Source organism: Lactuca sativa, chromosome 4, assembly GCF_002870075.4.
Source record: "Lactuca sativa cultivar Salinas chromosome 4, Lsat_Salinas_v11, whole genome shotgun sequence".
NCBI classification, from domain to species: Eukaryota; Viridiplantae; Streptophyta; class Magnoliopsida; order Asterales; family Asteraceae; genus Lactuca; species Lactuca sativa.
In genome coordinates, this window is record NC_056626.2 from 97147867 (window position 1) to 97168154 (window position 20288).

General features: G+C 32.2%; 1 protein-coding gene across 1 annotated transcript; it reads right to left on the minus strand.

Moving 5' to 3' along the window:
• Positions 1-7824: 7824 nt before the first annotated feature.
• Positions 7825-8448, minus strand: LOC111919847 (cytochrome P450 71A8). The gene is made up of 2 exons (XM_023915415.1): positions 8148-8448; positions 7825-8060 (listed from the first exon to the last, which is right to left on the minus strand). The coding sequence occupies exons 1-2, from the start codon at positions 8446-8448 to the stop codon at positions 7825-7827; spliced, it is 537 nt and encodes a 178-aa protein (XP_023771183.1).
• Between the last annotated feature and the right edge of the window lie 11840 nt (positions 8449-20288).

Sequence of the window (20288 nt, forward strand, 5' to 3'; positions counted from 1 at the left end):
TCATCCTGCCTCCCCTTTCGACCTTGTTGTTTTTGTCATCATTCCTTCTTGCTACCAGTGATGTGTAGGAACACACAAAGGAGTCGCCGGAGATCGGAGTTCTCCCTCTTTTTCATGATGAATAAAAGTTAGAAAAATCTCGTTGTGGATATGTGGATGCCACCTGGGTATTTCATTTCAACAAAATAAAAGAAAGGGAAAATGACTTGATAGGGTAAGATGCTTTTTGAAATATACACATTTAGTCATTAATTTTTTTTGTAAAATAAACCCTTCCACGTCAGCAAAACCTGTAGAATCCGGTGAAAAAGACCTAATGTGTACATATTAATAAAGTATAAGAGTTTATTTTACAAGAAAAAAAAATAAGAACTAAATGTGTAAATTTCAAAAAATATCTTACCCTATTAAGTTATTATCCGTTGAAAGTATTGGAAGAATGGTATTGTTTGAACCAGCAAGAAAAGCTGTTGATTGAAGGGGGTAAAAATGGAATTAATCAAAGTGGAGGACGCTAGAGTACAACTAATGCTGCCTTGGGTACAAGACAACTATGCATTCTTTTTGGAACACTATTTTTGAAGTCTTGATAATTATTTTATTTTAATTTTAGTTATTTATTTATTTGTTTATTTTTTGTATTTTGACATTGAACATCTCATTATTCAGTGGTAAAACTACAATGATCTGAATGGGTAGGAACTCACTGAGTTCAATTTTAATCCTTTTTCATCTGCATAAATGTTGGAGGTTTTTTTTTTTCTTTTTCTTTTTTTTGTAATTTTTTTGTTTCATATTTGTTCGTATTTCCTGTTATATATTGATAAATTTATTTTAAGTAGTACTCTATAACTTATGTTGAAATAACACTAAAGCTCTATTTTAGTGGTTCCACCAAACAATAAAATACAGTAGTCTAACATTTTTTTCTGCTAAAAATAACGTAAAAAGACAAAAATAAAAGTTGTACTCTTATAAGAAATTATTATAAAATAATTATCAATTTTGTAAAGTAAAAATTTGCTAAATTGTTTATGAGTGACCCCATTAGAATTTTGCAAAAAAAGGTATTTGCCATTTGCAAGTAGTTATTGTGCTATTCAAACAAATAGTTGAATAGGAGACAACCCATTTTGCTCATTTTATAGATTATCTTTTTATATTTTACCTAAAAGAGTTAAAGTTAAACAAGCAGTTTGAATATATTTGGTATTAAAAAAAATTAAACAAATATAGAGAAATTCTTTTAATCTGATTATTTATATTAAGTTTTTTTTTTTTATATATTTACAAACCAAGCCAAAACATTTGGAAGATTTTTTTTTTTTTTTTTTTTAATTCTCTGTTTCTTTCATTTCCTAGAAATTAAACGTGTATTAGAATTCATAATTTTTTTCTAAGTGTTTCAGTTCTTTTCATAACATTATGCAAATCATGACTATTTCAATTTTTATATCTTCATATATCATAGATTCTAATGTTTCAGTTCCATTTGTTGGATCGTTTCTATTTATGGCTTTATGCATTCCATATGACGATCTCAAATAAAGATGACGATGTCATGGTAAATAAATGAATTAAACCTCATTAAAGCAATTATAGGTAGTAGGTGTATCTGTAATTTGTAGTCATGTCCACTCAATAGTTAGAAGCACAATTATTCGGTCAAAACATAAACGTGAAAATGAACACAATAGTCAAACTTGGAGGTTGTTTAATAAAATATTATTTTTTTCGAATATCAAAGATATTATTAAACTAGCAAGAAGCTAGACAAAACCAATAAAAATTACATGCAAGAGATAGCGAGAGTTGGATTTTGTAACTACACAACCCAATTCAAGTTCAGACTACAACATCTATAGTTAGCCTAAAGAAAAGATAGAGATCAACCAACAAACTCTTTTTAGGAATTTCTCTACAAAAAATATAGTTATTACGAAATCGCCAAATATGCCACCATAAGGTAAGAAATGAGGCTTCCAATAACTCTATGAACCTTAGATATCATAATAGAACAAAATCATCTAAATCAATCCAACATATAGGTCAAAGTATGAATCGCAATATTTCATCATCTACCCAAAATAAGCAATAAATCACCGGCCATGGGGAACCAAAAAAAAAAATAGATCTGCTAGTTTGCATAAGTTTTTGGGCCACCGAAAAACCTGCTTATCTAACTCCAAAACATAAAGTCTATAAAACATAGTCTTAAAAGACATGTCAACAATCCATATATCCTCCCAAAAGCTTATATCCAAACCATCACCAATTTTCTTATTACAAAAAGAAAACAATGTTAATACCTTTAGAATGTAAATTATCTTGTTAAATGATTTAAACATCCTAATGTTATAGAAAAAAAATATGGCTTATCAAAGAGGCTTTTGATTTATTCAAAGGACATTCAAACTAACAATAGCAATATAGTTTGAATTTTGACCACCCCTTTTTTAGCAAATACGAATATATTGTACAAGCTATTATTATAGCATTGGTTTTTTTGTGATTATAGTTCTCAAGAGTGATGGATATTCATTGGGGGTTGGTTCGTTGGATTCCATAGGATTCAAGCAAAATCGAAATTTCAATTCAATCTGATACTATGTCATTTTTGTTAGTATAATAGAATTTATAGATTGCAAATAGAGTTAAATTCTTGATTTTATTATAAGTTAGAAGGTGCGGAGTACATCCTTGTATAAAACGAGTTTGATTTCGGTTTGACAAGATGACAGATCAAGGGGCTACGCCCCGACCCGAAAATTTATTTTGCTAAGGAAATGTTATGGAAAATATTATTTTCGGAATATATTCTCTATAATTATCTTTGAGACCATCATCCTTTATTTAATGGATAAAATCAACATTTAATACTGAGTGATGTTTATCTTTGATAATCAGAATAATTCAAATTCTATAAAACCATAGTTTGTGGTCTCTTATCGATGCCTTGATTTGAGATTATTCCTTGAATGATTATCCTCATAATTTGTATTTGTGTAACTCAGACATAGGGTCGAAATATCAAATTCGAAAATTCATCACACGATCATTCAAACAAATCCAAACGATTCATCGACTTCAAAAAGCTTCTTCTCTCGACTGTTACAAATCCTTTGTTTGGTTGCAAATTAGTACGAAAATGAATTACGCTAGAATTCACATGATCCTTTGACCAATGGATTTCTTGTTAAAATTCGATATAATATAATCCTTGATATTCAATCCCAACAACTTTTCTTGAGTCTAACTTAAGGAGAGAAAAGATAGAAATGAAGAGAACTAGAAAGAAAAGAGAACATTTTGTGTTCCCGAGTTTGAAAGAAATGAAAGAGAAATGAACATTTCGTGTGTTCCTCCTAAGTTGAAAGTAAGAGAAACAAATAAATTTCAGTCTTATTTTCAAGATCCAATTCTTTTCGTTCAGCATCATTCAAAATTGGAAGAAATTTAGGAGGAAAGATTATTCGTCTCTTTCCTTTCCTTTTTTTTCTAATACCTTCCATTAAAAATAATTCAGGAACATAATTTTTTTATTCTTTTTCCTTAGTTCCATTAACCTTCTCTAATTTCTCTCTTTAAATAGGACTTAAAGACTAAGCATTATTTTATCTTGTTCCCACGATTATTAATATGTTGGAAGGAATTTGAGAGAAGAGGATGGAAGAGAAGGGATGATCTCCCCTCTTAATCTTTCCTCCCAAATCGGAGAGATTTGGAAGGAGGTGTTGTTGAAATTCAGACTTGATATTTAAACAATTCGATAATTAGTATTATGAATTAATAACGGATTAAGTAGTAATGCCAAACAAACGAATGGGTAGTGGCTAGATAATATTTATGATTAAATATTCAAAACATTTTCACAAAAGCAAAAAACCAACGATTAATGTCGATGATTAAACGTTGAGAAGTTGCAAAAATAATAAATCCAATTATTATTAATATTATTATCGAATTTCGTTCATAAATCAAAATGATTAATTATGACCGGATCTGATTGTAAAAAATGAGTAGAAACAGACTATCATGTTGTTGGATGAATATAAATACGAAACAATAAATTTAAAACCAAGATGTTGTTATTTGATATTGTTTGTAGAAACCTGCACCGATCTCCTGTCCTTGAAGGTTTTTACCTTGCTTCTAGGACTGTAAATAACATAGTAAAACCTCAGAATTTAATGTCGACTTATGGTTTTTCCAACCACTATAAAAAACAATAAATGCAAAGTGAGTACTAGAAAATTGCAATAAGAATTTTGTGTGTTATAGGTAGGATCTAGTAAGTCCTATTTATAGTAAAATGAAAACCCTGGTGGCCCAAAAAAAATTGGACCTAGTAACTATATTTGACCTCTCTCACAAGCTGACACATGGCAATTTGATTTTTTATACTCTAATATGTTTTATGTTAGACATCATTACCCTCACCTAAACTCTAATTTGTTTTATGTTAGATATCATTACTCTCAACTAATCATTTTTAATAATTAAAGATTTTATTACATTGTTTTCCGAAAGAAATATACTTTTTATTTTTATTTTCTTTAATTCTCTCTTTATTTATTATATATATATATATATATATATATATATATATATATATATATATATATATATATATATAGTTAGGTTCAAATGTTTTCACTATCTATTGTGTGCCTATATGATTGATTCTGGACCAATCATTTTAGTTATTTTAAGAAAGTAATTAATGCTTATTAAATGCTGAAAATGTAATTAATACCTATTATATCTTCAACATGTAATATGTATTAATTATTTTCTTAAAATAACTAAAATAAGTGGTCCAGAATCAGTCATACATGCACACAATAGATAGTGAAAACAAAATAACCTAACCATATATATATATATATATATATATATATATATATATATATATATATATATATATATATATATATATATATATATATATATAAAGATTCATTAACTATCAAGTTGAAAGAATAGAAAATGTAACATTTTTATATTCTTTAATATTATTATAAAAATCCTTCATTTAACTTAATTAACTTAAGATATAAATTTTAAAGAGTAAATATAATTGTATGAAAAAAATAAACGTATTAAAATGTTATTCTTTTAAATTGATAAACTTGTCGCTAAACCTATATTATGTAATTAATATCAAAACAATGATGCTACTATACTTCAACCTCAAACTATAATAAATTTTATAATAATCAAAGTTTTATATGAAAAGAAACAGTGGCTAAGCTAAAAGGAAAAACCAAAAAGAAAAAAGAAAAGCAAAATTATTTATGAAATTTATCTTATACTATTATTCCAAACAAAAACAAATACGATATATTTTTATATAAATTAACAAAGCTAAACAAATCACATTTATAAAAAAATATATATTACACTTTATTAAAATAAAAAAAAATCAAGCTGCAAAAAATCAATATTCAACCTAAATAAAACTAAACAGTAAGATACCTTTTCAAATTCAGTTGAAAAAAAAAAAAATTGTCCGTAAAATGAATAACTTTAATAAAATGAAAAAGGCTCCGGATGAAAATTGTGAAAAGTGGAGGCGCGAGGAGAAACTTGGCTGGCGGGCACTTTATTCGAGACTAATTTTATAGTTTTCATAGTCTAAATTTAGAGTGGAGCGAGTATTTATTATAAATAGTGTGGAGTATAAAAATAAAAAGTCTATCCGAATTCAAACATCAAATCTATCCGTCCTTTCTAGAGGATCCTAGAAGGTTTTGTCTCCTCATCGTTATCCATGAAGTCAATGCTAGTCAACTCTCTAACCGAGACCCAAAGAAAGACGATCGGTTTGAGAAAGGGAATCACTGGACGGAAACGCACGAATACAAGATCCAAAAAAAAGTGCGTCGGCTCTATATTGTATACCTGCGATTTGTTTTGTGGGCTGGACTGGATTTTCTTTTGTGGGCTACACAATTACACACGCACACAACAAAAGCAAGGGAAGTTTTTCTAGCTCATTATTATTATTTTTTATTTTATTTTATTTTTTTATCAATTGTGTTGACTTTTAATTGAATTTTGAGAATGCTTTTTTTTATGATGAATACATTTATTGTTATTGTTTTGGTTTCAAGTTTTATGGAATAAATTTTTATCGGGGTTTATTTGACTTGGGATTAATAATGATTTAAAAGCTTTTAAATTAATTAACATAAATTATGTGGTAATTATTTGATGTTCAAATATATGCTTAATTTCAAATTATTTTATGAAATTCGATAATTAAATGAACGGCTAATAATAGGTGTTAGATGTTAATTTGAATTTCATTTTTTAATTAATTGCAATTATTGATTTCGAGAGAATCTTTAATTGGAAAATCATTTGAACATGTATGTGTGATTTCGTGATTCCACTTAAAATCAACATAGACATGTGTTGGTGCACTTTTAACAAAACCATTAAACTTAATGTTTTTTAATTTCCTGAACTATATAGAGATATGAGTGAGTGATTTTAAATCAAATAATGAGACCGAGAGGTAACTGATGACTTTAAATGGTGCTAACAAATTTATTACCACTATATCTGTGTTATTTGATTAATTGCATTAGATGAATCATTGAACTCATAAATATCAACTAAACCATGTTTTTCCATCTTGTCTGTTAAATCACAAATTGCGTGTTTGTTCCTATAGTCACTATAGTTTTAGTTATGTGTTACTGAATTTCTTTTAGTTTGTTATAGAAATATTAGTACATTTCTTTCTCTGACAATTTCGACTAAGTCTGATCGATTGCAAAGTGTAATGTAAGGAATAGTTGATCACTTATCTTAGGACCAACAGAGTCTGGTAATGTCTTTGAAAACATTCTTTACTAGTTATTCGGGGTTGTATGAGCAAGTATAGTTAGCGACTTATCCAAGTGTGAGATTGTTAGATTAAGGTGTCTAAGGTTCTAACTAAATTGGTATAATATTGATGAATAAGAGTAAAGTCCTTTTGGGTTGCCTCATAACCAAGAAATTGTCTAGATTGATTTTAGGAGAGAGATAAATGTTTTATTAATATATTATATAACTAATATATTAATTGAAATAGTTATAATTAACTTAGAATTAATTAGCATTAATTTGGAATTAATTTTGGGTTAATTAGAATTAATCAAAAGTTGAAGGACTATAGCTGTAATTGTTCAAAAGTTGAACAGATGATTGGTTCCAAAACCTTCCTGCGTTGGACGGTTTGGAGGCTCCTCTTAGAGCTTTCTAGAAGCCTTCATGAAGATAATCAATGAACTAAATAATTATCTTATTTGAAATAATATTATTTTATATTTAAATTAGGGTTTATAGGTATTTCCTAATCAGTTATAAATAGAGTCTTATACATGGGAATTTTTGGCCATGCTATTCAATATACCAAATCCAAAAATTTGCCATCTCTCCCCCTCTCCTAATTCTTCTAGGGTTCTTGTGTTGTGATTGTGAACCATTAGAGGCTTGCAGAAAATTGAAGCTAGTTTTCAAGAGACTATTGGATTGATCTAGTTGGATCAAATGGTTTGTTTACAATAACAAATCAGAGGTATGTCATTCCTTTTCTGAATTTCCATTTCTATAAAAAGTTTTGTTGTTCAATAGTATATTCCTTTAATAGAGTTATGACACAGATCAAATTAGGTTGCATGTACCCTTAAGAGTATAAGGTATTTTCAGGATTCTCCCACACTTTAGGATCCCTCATAATCGCATAAACATTCACATATACCCTTGTTCCTTCTACAATATCGTACCCCATCACCCTGACATAATGTCGTGCGACTCGAGGTGGTAGAATCAGAAGAGAGGATGGAGGCGGGTAGTTTCCATGATCACGACTTTAAGATACGTCATGTTGTCAAGATCTTCATCGGTTATCTCTTCTTTCCCATTAAGGATGCTCCTTACCTCATCTTGTACTTTCTTCAATCTATCTAGATGTAGCAGAAGCTCACTCATTGCCCATTCAAGTACTGAGGATGATGTGTCTGTTCCAGCAACATATGCATCCGAGGGGAGTGCTTTGATAACATCTACATCGATGGTGATACCAATAATATCTTCCTTCTAAACTTTGAGAAATCCTTCAATAAAGGTTTCGACGTCGCCGTCTTCTTCACCAGCTTGACCGGGGTTATTGCTTACTTTGGCTATGGTCTCATCGACCACACCTTGAAGGAACTCATCAAAATCAGCCACTACTCTATCGAATTTATCACTTAGTCCTCTAAGATGATCAACCACTACAATCTGAGGAATAGATTCCTCAAAGTAAAAGCTACCCAACACCTCCGAGAACTCTTGCATGATCTTCTTGAATTTCTTCCCAATCCCCCCTTCATGATACATCCTCCCAAATGTCGCCATACAAGTCACATCATTTGTAAGTGAGCTAAACAAATCGCTCAAGTTTGCAGGCATGTTAGACAGGAAACGATGGGTTATCTTATCTACACACTCGGCGATTACCTTTTCCCTAAATCCATGACAACTTTGGACCTTTTTGTTACTTAGAAGCTGGAGCGTCATGATGCTCTTTGCTTGCCTCCAGTATTCACCATAAGGAGTGACTGTTATTTCCTTGAGATTCTAGGAGATAGTTCTAAACATCCTTGTGTTTGGCCTACTAGCAAATGCTATATCATGTGTTTTCATGATCTCGCGTTCTGCATCAGATGAAGAGATCACCAGGCTTGGGACTAAGTCGATGTACAGGAGTATTAGCCAATCACCATAACGTCTGCATAGAGAGAAAAAGGAGTGGTAGGTGATGATGTGGAATTGTACCATCTAAACACCATGAACGCAGCACCGAGAAACAGCAGCAAGGTGTAGATCCATACCTGCTCCAAAAAACTCCACATCTTGTCTAAATACTTTTGGGGAATGAATTAATTCAGGGTACGTCGAAGTTTGTATTACAGGAGACCATATATATTGCATCGTCTATTTATAATCAAAAGTCTTTAGACAATTCGCCGGGATTAAAGGACCAGTATAATGAAATATATTTAGTTAAAACAAATGACAATGATGGCTTTTGACTTTTAAATAACACATATACTAATGAGATTGAATAATATATAAATAGTAAATTATAAGAATTTGTCCAGGTAGTATGCTTCAAATTGTATGTTTAATAATTCATTTTTAATTTTTAATTCGAACTGTCTTTGTTAGATGGGCAATATAGTTATTCCATGTATTGCATTTAGGGGTGTTCAAAATCGGATATCCGAAATTTTACATATTCGGATCTCTGACCTAATATCCAAAATTTCTTTCTTTAAAATCAAAAAATTCATCCAATTCATTTATATAAGTCTGGATAACACAAAATACAAATTAGGTTCCGACTATATAGTGATGGGAACCCTTTCGAGTAGTTTTTCTACCCTACTTTAAATAAATTGTAATTACTCTCCATTCTAATTCATAATCGCAATGGAAGGTTTAAACGTGACAATCAAAACGGCTGTTGAGAAAGGAATATTCAAAGGTATATAAATCCCGGGTGGCGGTCCTTTGATATCGCACCTTTTCTGCGCGGATGACGCGTTGTTTGTGGGGGAATGGTCGAAAACAAATCTTAAAAATCTTGAGAGAATTCTGAAGTTCTTCGGGTTTGAAGGTAAACTTTCAAAAATAAGAGTGTTTGGCACTGGAGCACCAACCGGTGAAACATCTCAATGGGCAAACATCCTGGGATGCGAGGCAGGTTCTCTACCGTTCACCTATCTAGGCATTCCGGTGGGTGCAAATATGAATTTAGTGAAAAATTAGAAGCATGTTATCGAAAAATTTCGCAACAAGTTATCAAGTTGGAAATCCAAAACTTTGTCATTTGGCGGACGTCTGACGCTAATCAAATCGGTCTTGGGCAATTTACCAACTTACTACCTATCTATATTTCGTGCTCTAGTTGGAGTCATCGAATCTCTAGAGAAGACCAGGAGGAGGTTCTTATGGGGTGGAAACGAAGAAAAGAGTAAAATAAATTGGTTTTTTTGGGAGAATGTGATTGCTCCTAAAGAACTTGGTGGCCTTAGAGTAGGTTCGATTAGGGCATTGAATATGGGTCTAATCATCAAGTAGTGGTGGAGATTAAAAAGGGAGGCAGATTTATTATGGGCCAAAGGTATTACTGGCTTACATAACCTATATAATAAGCCCATGGAATACTTGTCGAAAAGAAGGATAACAGGTGTGTGGAATAATATTGTGGGAACTAAAAAAGACTTGGAAGTTATGGGTATCAGTTTTAATGGCATCTTTAAGCATATTGTCAAAACAGGGGATAGAACTCAATTTTGGTGGGATAAGTGGGTTGATGATAGTAGTCTCAAATCTAAATATCTTAACCTATATAATATTGAGAAGGAAAAATCATGTCTTGTGGTGGATAGAAGGGGCAATGATGGGAAAAATTGGAAATGGAAAACTTGTCCTATCACTGTCGATTTGTCCAATGACTTAGTTCATTTGACAAATGAGGTGGCAACTACACATATACTGATGAGTTTTGAGCACTACATCATTCCTATGGTGTACATGCAAACCCTAATAGCTTTGGATCTAGTTTGTCTAATGAACATGCAATTGATAATCCAAAGCCATAAACCCTAGATCTAATAAACTATAACTGAAATTAGGGTTTAGATCTTACCTTTGATTGCTATATAGCAATAACAATCAATCCTTGGCTTCAGAAATCTTAGTGCCTCAATTGTTGCACCTCTAATGGAGTCACAAACACCACTAAGCAACTTGGATGAAGAGGGAGGAGAGAGGAGGCACCAAAAACGGTTGGAAACCCTAAATGAACACTTCGCCACGTTTTTGGGTCTCAAGGGTTCTTTAAATAGGTAGGCAAATTGGGTTATCTAACAAGGAAACCCTAATTTGACTGCTTAAGCCATAAGCAGCCCATGGACCCCTTATGGAACATGCCTTGGACGATTTCTAATGGGCTTCCCCATAGAATTCATCCAACCTATTATTCCAAGGTGATCCATAGCCTAATTGCAATAATCTTATAATTACAATTCCAGTCCCCTAAGTTTAATTAATCTCTTTTAGCCACAAAATTAATTCTTTATTAATTCTTGACTAATATTAATTAAACAATATGATTTCTCCTTTAATATATTATTCTCATAATATATTAATAAATCATAATTAAACCTTTCTCTCCTTAATTCATCTTACATATTGCTATGATGAAGGCAACCCAAAAGGACCATGCTCATAATCGGGTCAAGTACATACCAAAATAGTTATGGACTTAGACACTAATCCAACAGTCTCCCACTTGGATAAGTCTAATAACTATTTTGCATAACTTCAGAACCTGATCAGCAATCATAGCTTTCAAAAGCCGCTGTCAACTCTGATCATATCAGATATGCGTGTCCTTTAGATAAGGGATCATATATTCCTCCATTCTCAAGATATCGTATAGACACAAGACATGAAATTAGATCATTCTCTCTATAATGTTTCCCGAATTCCGATTTATGACGACTACAATTGAACACATCAACTTAGTCCCGGTTTGGCCAAGCGCTTAGGTGTCATCACTAAATCATCAAGGGACCCACATATATCGCTTTTATCCCACTTTGGGTAAAAGGAATGGATAAACTTCGACTCAAATGCTCACTTGCACCTACTGATCGAATCACACACAACAATAAGTTTTATAACACCAAGTTACTGGTGCGTTTACTTATCATCAATGTGCAACCGCCCAGCAAATAACAACTCACACGTCTCGGTTTCAAGAATATATAATATTATCGTCTCACAATCACTCGTGATAAAATCCATGAAGTGATTCAGGTGAGCATGGGTTTAATCCAATACTTTAATCTTATCAAAGCACTCATGAACTCTGCAGCAAACTTGTGCTATGTCTAAACACTTTAGACAACCTACAGACTCTTCATGACAGTCTTCCTTCATACCTACTCCCAACGTATGACCGACTGTGGATGTTTGAATAACCTAGTTATTCTAGAAGCCAAAACATGCAGAGTGAAACGCAATAATAATATTAATCCAATATGGCCCCAAAACTTTTGAGCGTAAATAAAACATTTTTATTTAAACACCATATTGATTACTTATTATTCATTGCTTACTGTTTCAGAAAATCAACTTATTACTTGAATTACAACAATAGTTGTACCATGCTCCGAGATTACACACTATGTTTCCTATGGTTCATTCTTTGTGAAATAGATCCATTGAAAACTTTTCCAATGATGCTTATTTCACAATTCCTAATCCTCAACGATATTGTAAAAATACAAGGTTCTTGCCACTACTAGAATATGTTAGATTCTAACATTTTATGCAACAATCCTTTCGTAAAGTCATAGCACAAAAGTCACCAAGACTTGGCCAATGAAAAATACAAGGTTCTCTATCAGAATTTGTTACAAAAAAATTCTATAGATGTGATGTCTCTCACTCAAAGTACATTCCCTTGAACATCCTTTTTGCATAAAATTTTCTAATCTAGACATAAATTCTTAATTTTCAACTCCCAATATGGAAACATTTCCATATTTGTCATACAAAAACTCATTCTTAATAGAGTCTTATTTATTCAAAACAATGTCAACATGGTCCATCCAATACTATACTTCCAACTACTCACAAGCAACAAATCCTTGGCGGACCTTAGATCGTCCTTTGATAGTTGTTTAATTATTTTAGCCAAAACCGTTCTAGTCCTTTTTCCCTCTTAATGCGGTAAGCATTTGGAAAATTTTAGAATGATCAAACATTATAGCATATGCAATCGGCCCTATATCCGAAGCGTATGGAACACGATTCATAATGTCTCACATGAAGACGTGATACTTTACCAGTCTTCTGCTATAATATTTCTAATTGTCATGTTCTCACAATTTTGGATATGAAAAGGGATGCCGTAATCATAACCAAATTTTGAGAATGCAATTATCCTTTCCATATATAGAATTTCCTCATGTTTAACCATTCCAACATAACATTCATATATTTGACTAAATTTGATTAAAATTTCACAATCTAAGCCTTTAGATTTGAAATGAAGTATAATATTCTCTCCCTTAATTATAGCAAAACAACTTTTCAAACCCTACAACTTTGCAAAGTTAATATTTGTTTTCTATAATTAATATTGCTAACTCGCAATACTTGGAATAATAATCATGATCCCACTAACACGATAATTATTACCATACAAGCATAACACTTATGCTCCCACTAGCTTTGACATGTATTCAGAAAAACACTTGAACTTCTAGAAAACAATACTTATTGAATTCTACAAAATTCATATTTCTAATACTAGATGCTTCGATAAGACTTTATCAAGCTTCTTAAACTCATACACCTTTCCTTAAATAGCTTATATGTGTGTCTAAACAATTCTAGAACTCCAGTTACTAAGTCCCAAAATGTTCAGACTAATTGCAAATCTCACAATTCGAACTATGAAAAGGGATGCCGTAATCATAACTGAATTTGAGAATACAATTTTCACAATTGCAATCTTCTTAAAATCTCTCTTAGTGAAAGCATTTCCTCACAATCATTTTCATGAAGGAGGGAAACCTTATGACACTTAGATTTTATGGTGTATGTGTTCCTATCCATGTGAATTTGCCAAAACGAAGGTTTACGACAAATCCAAGCTCATATGGAGTGAACTTGTTTAATTCTGATTTCTTGCCTCATGGCAGCACAAATACCCACCATGTCTTCCAAGTAACTCACCCTACATATCAATGTACTTTCATCGATCAAGGTGCTTTGTCTTTATGCATTCAAATGAGAACTCATAGAACTCATATGTATAATTAACTAGCTGGAATGGCATAGAAACAAAAAATTATGACAACCACGATAGGTTACAAACCTCAAGTCGTGTGCTAATGATGATCAACTAGGTTTATTCTTGATTTGTTCTTGAAACTTTTCAAGATTATTAAGGCTCCCACTGAATCCTTGACATATAAGATTCTCTTGTCAAGAAACATTTCTTGACAAACAAATATTCAAGAGTTAGTGTAGTTTTTATCAAGACTAAACACTTCACAAAATTGGTCCTACTTGGTCTTTGTCTTATCCAAGACATCACAACTTACCAATTTCAAATGTGCAAGAATAAGGAAACTTTTTCCAAATTCCACATTTTGATGAGTGTTATAAACCTACTTAAGACTTGTCACTCAATTCACAATCTTGGAGTATAACTGTAAGACTCGATATTGGAACGAAGTATGATTGACTTCTTGATTTTAACCATTTCCACAATTCTTGATTCCTCTTTTTAGACATATAAATGTACTAAGACTCACTTAGAGGATCAATTGAAATATGGTTCTTAATCATTAAGACTTATCACAAAACACAATAAAAGGTACTCTCCTTTCTTCTTAGAATAAAGAAACTTTTATCTTTATGACTTCTTGATTCTTCTTATTCGTTCTGCCATTTATTGAAACTTTTTTAATCAACTCAGAATTACACTTAATCTTATAAGTATAATCATATTTACTAAACTTTAGTAAATCATGACGAATATCTTTATCACTCTTGTGGTGGACTTGATCGACTCACAACCTAGTGTACTCGATCTCCTAGTCCTTCACTTGACACTTTGTCAAAGAATTAGTCTAATTTCCAAATATGAAAGTTTTTCATTCATCATACAATACATGTTGCATGATTCCAAGTTTCTGTCCAATTGAAACTTGGGCGATGAGAAGCTCTCCCTATTTGGTAAATTCTCGACATTTCCACAAATAACATAATTAAGAATCAAATCCATTATTGCTAATAGTAGAAACATTCAAACATCAATTTTTCATACATGCCATTGCAAGGATAAATAAACAAGATAAAATCAAAATTTATTTTATTGCGGAAAAAAATTTGTCCTTACAATGCAATCAACTGAAAACTATGTTATTACATATTTCTTAGCAATCTATTCTAACTCCAAGAAGTAGCTCAAAAATCCAATCTTCAAACAATGCGATTGAAATCCATTTTCTTCACGATTAGCTTCAACTCACTTCTTCCCTCAATCTTCCTCTTTTTTCTTCGATCCTATAATACATCAAAAAATGTAATCTTATCACATCATGTATTAAGAATCTAGAATAGAGACTTAAAAGAGTTAGATAATGAATTTTACCTGAAGTAGAGCCATATGCCTTGACTCTCCCATCTCTTAGATCTCTCAGGTAGTTTGGGCAGCTTCGTCTCCAATTCCCCTTCTCTTGGCAATAAAAGCAAATGGACTCCTTTGGCACAGCACATCGGACAATCACATACTTAGTCCTTTCTGGACTTCCAATGTTGCCAGTGTCCATTGAAGTTTGAGAGTTTGATTCACCAGACAAATTTGCTTGACCAGCACGCCAAATCATTGTTGATTCGGCAGCTATAAGCAAATAGGTGAGATCAGTGAGGGTCACGTCGTGTTCCATCATATAGTACTCTCTTACGAACTCACTATATGATTCAGGAAGCGACTGAAGAACCCAGTCAACAGCCAACTCACCTAAAATCTTGACACCCAACATCCTTAATCTGTCAATGTGTGACTTCATCTCTAAGACGTGTGCACACACAGGTTTCCCATCTTCGTGTTTACTTGCCAAAAGGGCTTGAGTTAGCTTGAACTTTTCAAGCCTTCGAACTTGTGGGTCAGGGAGAATAATTGGAGGAGGTGGAGGAAGTGAAGCATGATTTGTGGTTCCTTGATCATATCGAGGAATATCATCTTCATTTGGAAGACTTGTTCCATGGGATTTGGGAAGACCATTATTAGATTCAGACATCTACAAAACAGGAGAAATTCAAGTTAAGTTGATTAAAATCCTTGATGTAACACCCAAATGAAACATCAAGGCTAGGATCCAACACAATACTCTACAACCTAGAAAAGGAATGCCGTAATCTAGTTGCAGAATATTTGAAGGTAGGTAAATGACGATTTACCAATTTCCACCATGAAAAACGAAAAAGAAATTTAAGTTTTAAATGAATTGAAACTCCTAAATCTTTTGAGATTCATTGAACTTTTCATTGGCATGTTTAATCTCGATTATGCCCTACTGTTTGCGACTGGGATGCCGAGGATCACAAACAAGGTGTGAATAATCATGCGAATCACGTGGTGCACTCAATGCTACTATCACTTAATCAATGTGCCGGTTAGCCATACACACTCCATTGATCTATGATAAACATCGAGTCACCCTTCGCTACCAATGCCAAACCCAAATTAGTGTGCTGGTTAACCACACACGCTCCACTAACGTCTCGGCAAGGGTACAAAGTGTCATTCCATGGATTAGCATACAATTTCACATTTTGCCTAAAGTAACTATGATTTGGGAATTTGAAAAAACATTTAGTTACTTTGTACTTCATTATACTTATAATGGAAGGTTTTTGTCCTATCCTACCCGTTCGGCTAACGACCCTCCACTAGTCAAGAGTGCGGTGGGTAAGAGTGGATACCCATTCAATCGCCATTTTATAGGCAATTTCATTAAACATCCCTTATAGACCAGCTTCGTGAATGAGGCCTACTAACGGTAAGACTGACTCTTTACTCATATATATATATATATATATATATATATATATATATATATATATATATATATATATATATATAATATTATACTTCTAATGTTACATATATATAGTATAGGGTGTATTTTACACTTTTAAAATACTAGGTGGTTTTATTAACTTTCTCTTTTAATTAAACTTTTAATTAACTTAACAAAACCATGTGGGTGTAATTTGAACTTTTCAAAATACTGGGGTTTTAGAATTTAAATATTACATAATTAAACTATTAATCAAAATTTTAAATTCCAAAACTTAAGGGAAAGTTTTGAAACATTTCAAAACATTAGGGTTTAGAATTTAAATATCTCAAAATTAAACTTTTGATTAAAATTTTAAATTCCAAAACTTGAGGGCAAGTTTTGAAACTTTTCAAAACATTAGGGTTTAACTATTTAAATTTCAAAAACAAAACTTTTAAGTTCAAATTTAAACTATAAAACCTAAAGGGGAAAATTGAAACTTTTTCACAGGATAATTCAAATCTAAATTACAAATAATCAATCTTTATCTAATAAAACAAAAGATTATCAAAATTTTGACAATTATCTTCTATTTTAGCAAGGATAATCTCCAAATATTGATAAAAAAAATCGTTTTTTATTAATAAAATTCGTTTTAGGTAATTATCCACAGCCAAAACAGGTCAAAATCCCTAAATCAACTCCATCTGACTCTCTGACTCGTCGAGTCAGGCTTGGACTCGTCGAGTTCACTATGGACTCGGCGAGTCAGCCAGTTGATCGGCAAGTCAGCCAGTTGACTTGGCGTGTCAATTCGAAAAACCTCAAAAAATTCGATTTTCAGCCAAAATTCGATCAAATAAGCATCAAATTCATTAACAAACAGCCCTAGGCTCTGATACCACTGATGGCTTTTGAGCAATACATCATTCCTATGGTGTACATGCAAACCCTAATAGCTTTGGATCTAGTTTGTCTAATGAACATGCAATTGATAATCCAAAGCCATAAACCCTAGATCTAATAAACTATAACTGAAATTAGGGTTTAGATCTTACCTTTGATTGCTATATAGCAATAACAATCAATCCTTGGCTTCAGAAAGCTTAGTGCCTCAAGTGTTGCACCTCTAATGGAGTCACAAACACCACTAAGCAACTTGGATGAAGAGGGAGGAGAGAGGAGGCACCAAAAACAGCTGGAAACCCTAAAGGAACACTTAGCCACGTTTTTGGGTCTCAGGGGTTCTTTAAATAGGTAGGCAATTCGGGTTATCTAACAAGGAAACCCTGATTTGACTGCTTAGGCCCTAAGCAGCCCATGGACCCCTTTTGGAACATGCCTTGGACGATTTCTAATGGGCTTCCCCATAGAATTCGTCCAACCTATTATTCCATGGTGATCCATAGCCTAATTGCAATAATCTTATAATTACAGTTCCAGTCCCCTAAGTTTAATTAATCTCTTTTAGCCACAAAATTAATTCTTTATTAATTCTTGACAAATATTAATTAAATAATATGATTTCTCCTTTAATATATTATTCTCATAATATATTAATAAATCATAATTAAACGTTTCTCTCCTTAATTCATCCTACATATTGCTATGGTGAAGGCAACCCAAAAGGACCATGCTCATAATCGGGTCAAGTACATACCAAAATAGTTATGGACTTAGACACTAATCCAACATATACAACCTGGACATGACCACCTGTCTTGTGTGTTGGCAACTGATGGTGATTATAAGGTGGCTTTGTTGAGGAAAAAGAATTGATCAAAAAACCAACTCCAAATTTCAACCAGATGAACATTCAATGGTGCAAACTAATCCCAATTAAGGCGTCGACATTCGTATGGCGAGCAGCTCTTAGTAGTACTCCTTCTGCGGTCGCTCTTGGACACAGAGGTGTGGCTCTAGCTATCGTTCTATGAAATTCATGTATCAATGAGGTGGAATGCTCGTACCACTTACTGGTTAAATGCCCTTACGTGAGGTCTGTTAGGAAATCTATATTCGATGTGTGGGATCAACGTAATGGAAGTTCACAATGTTGGAGATACACTTCATTTGGCCGCTACCAAGGGAAGGTGCCCTAAGAAAAGAGACAGTCTAATATTCATTTGTTACTGTCTATGTGGAGTGTCTGGAAGGCTAGGAACAATCGCCTCTTTCAAGCATATTTGTGTCCCCTGATAAATTGGTTGAGAACATACAGTCAATGTTGTATCTTTGGGTGAAGGTGAAGGGCAAAGATGGCGCCTGCAATTTGGAAGATTGGACCTCCTGTCCTATCAATTTCTAAATTAAAATTTATGTTATATGTAATTGTTACTGATTGTATTCGGTTTGCCGCCCTCTTTGCAGCTTGCTTTTTGGGGTGCTTTTTTAATCAATTTGCCTTTTCCAAAAAAGAAAAAAAAAATACTTCATTTTAAAGAGCTTTACAACTTTTATGTTCAAACTCAACACCTATATGGGATAAGTATTTTTACTTCCCACTTAAGCAAATTCATCTCATCCATTCTTAAATTTTTTAAAAAAAAAACACACACAACATAATTTCGACAATTAACATAAGCAATAGGTAAATTAATATCTTGATTTGGTCCTAAAATCTAATAGAATTATATATAACAAAGAAAGCATATATATATATATATATATATATATATATATATATATATATATATATATATATATATATAGAAAGAGAGAGAGGTTCTTTTGAGAACCAAAAGATTTATGAGAACTTCTTAACTCATAATCAGCTTATCACTTTTCAACACCAAAAACACCAATCTTCTCCAAATGGTGCATCACGAGTATTGAAACAATACACATTTGGAGATTACTTCATGGATCTAGTCACAAGTAGTTCTAAGATGATAGTATCTTTTATTATTCAAAGTGAGATATATATGGGATTTTGTTTGCAGAATTTGTTGTGCATTGGTATGCTCCCAACGTTATCCATAATTGGTAGTCATAAAGGCTATTTTCATGTATGATTAGTCGAGTAGGGAAAAACTATGTCAAAGTTTATTTGTTCCTTCTTGTAACTAGGAAGCGGTATCTATGGGTCCCTTGATGATTTAGCGATGACGTCGAAAGTGCTTGACCGAGCCATAACTAAATTGATGTGTTCAATTTAGAAGTCAGATGTGATTGTCAGAAATCGTTAATCTGGAAACAAAATTTTGAACAGTGAGATTGATCATTATCTATATGTCACATTTCCATAAAGATATTTAGAACAAAGGAATATTTTATCATTTGTCTAAGAACTGAATTTTGATTATGATCAGAGCTTGATAATTGCATTGGATAACTACCCTCTATTGATTGTTAGTGAAATATTAAGAGTGTGGAAAGTTAACGACTTGTCCAAGTAGAAGACTATTAAAAATAGTGTCCAAGGTCATTAACTATTTTGGTAATATTTCTAATAATAGCAAGGTCCTTTTGGATTGGCCTAATGACACAAATAGCATTAAAGAAATGAAGAAAATAAATTGTTAATTTACTAACGAATTAATAAATTAATTAGAAATTATTTTGGTAGTTAATTAAATTTTTTTATTAAATAAAGAGCTTGAATATTAATTAATTCCTAGAGATTAATAGACGATTTTGATATGCTCTCTG

What these genes read in the sequence shown, in the direction of transcription:
- LOC111919847 (XM_023915415.1), bottom strand. Translation starts at nt 8,448, where the DNA reads ATGCCTGCAAACTTGAGCGATTTGTTTAGCTCACTTACAAATGATGTG. An exon ending in CAATAACCCCGGTCAAGCTG is followed by an intron (nt 8,061 to 8,147) that starts GTGAAGAAGACG and finishes CCATCGATGTAG; the next exon opens with ATGTTATCAAAGCACTCCCC.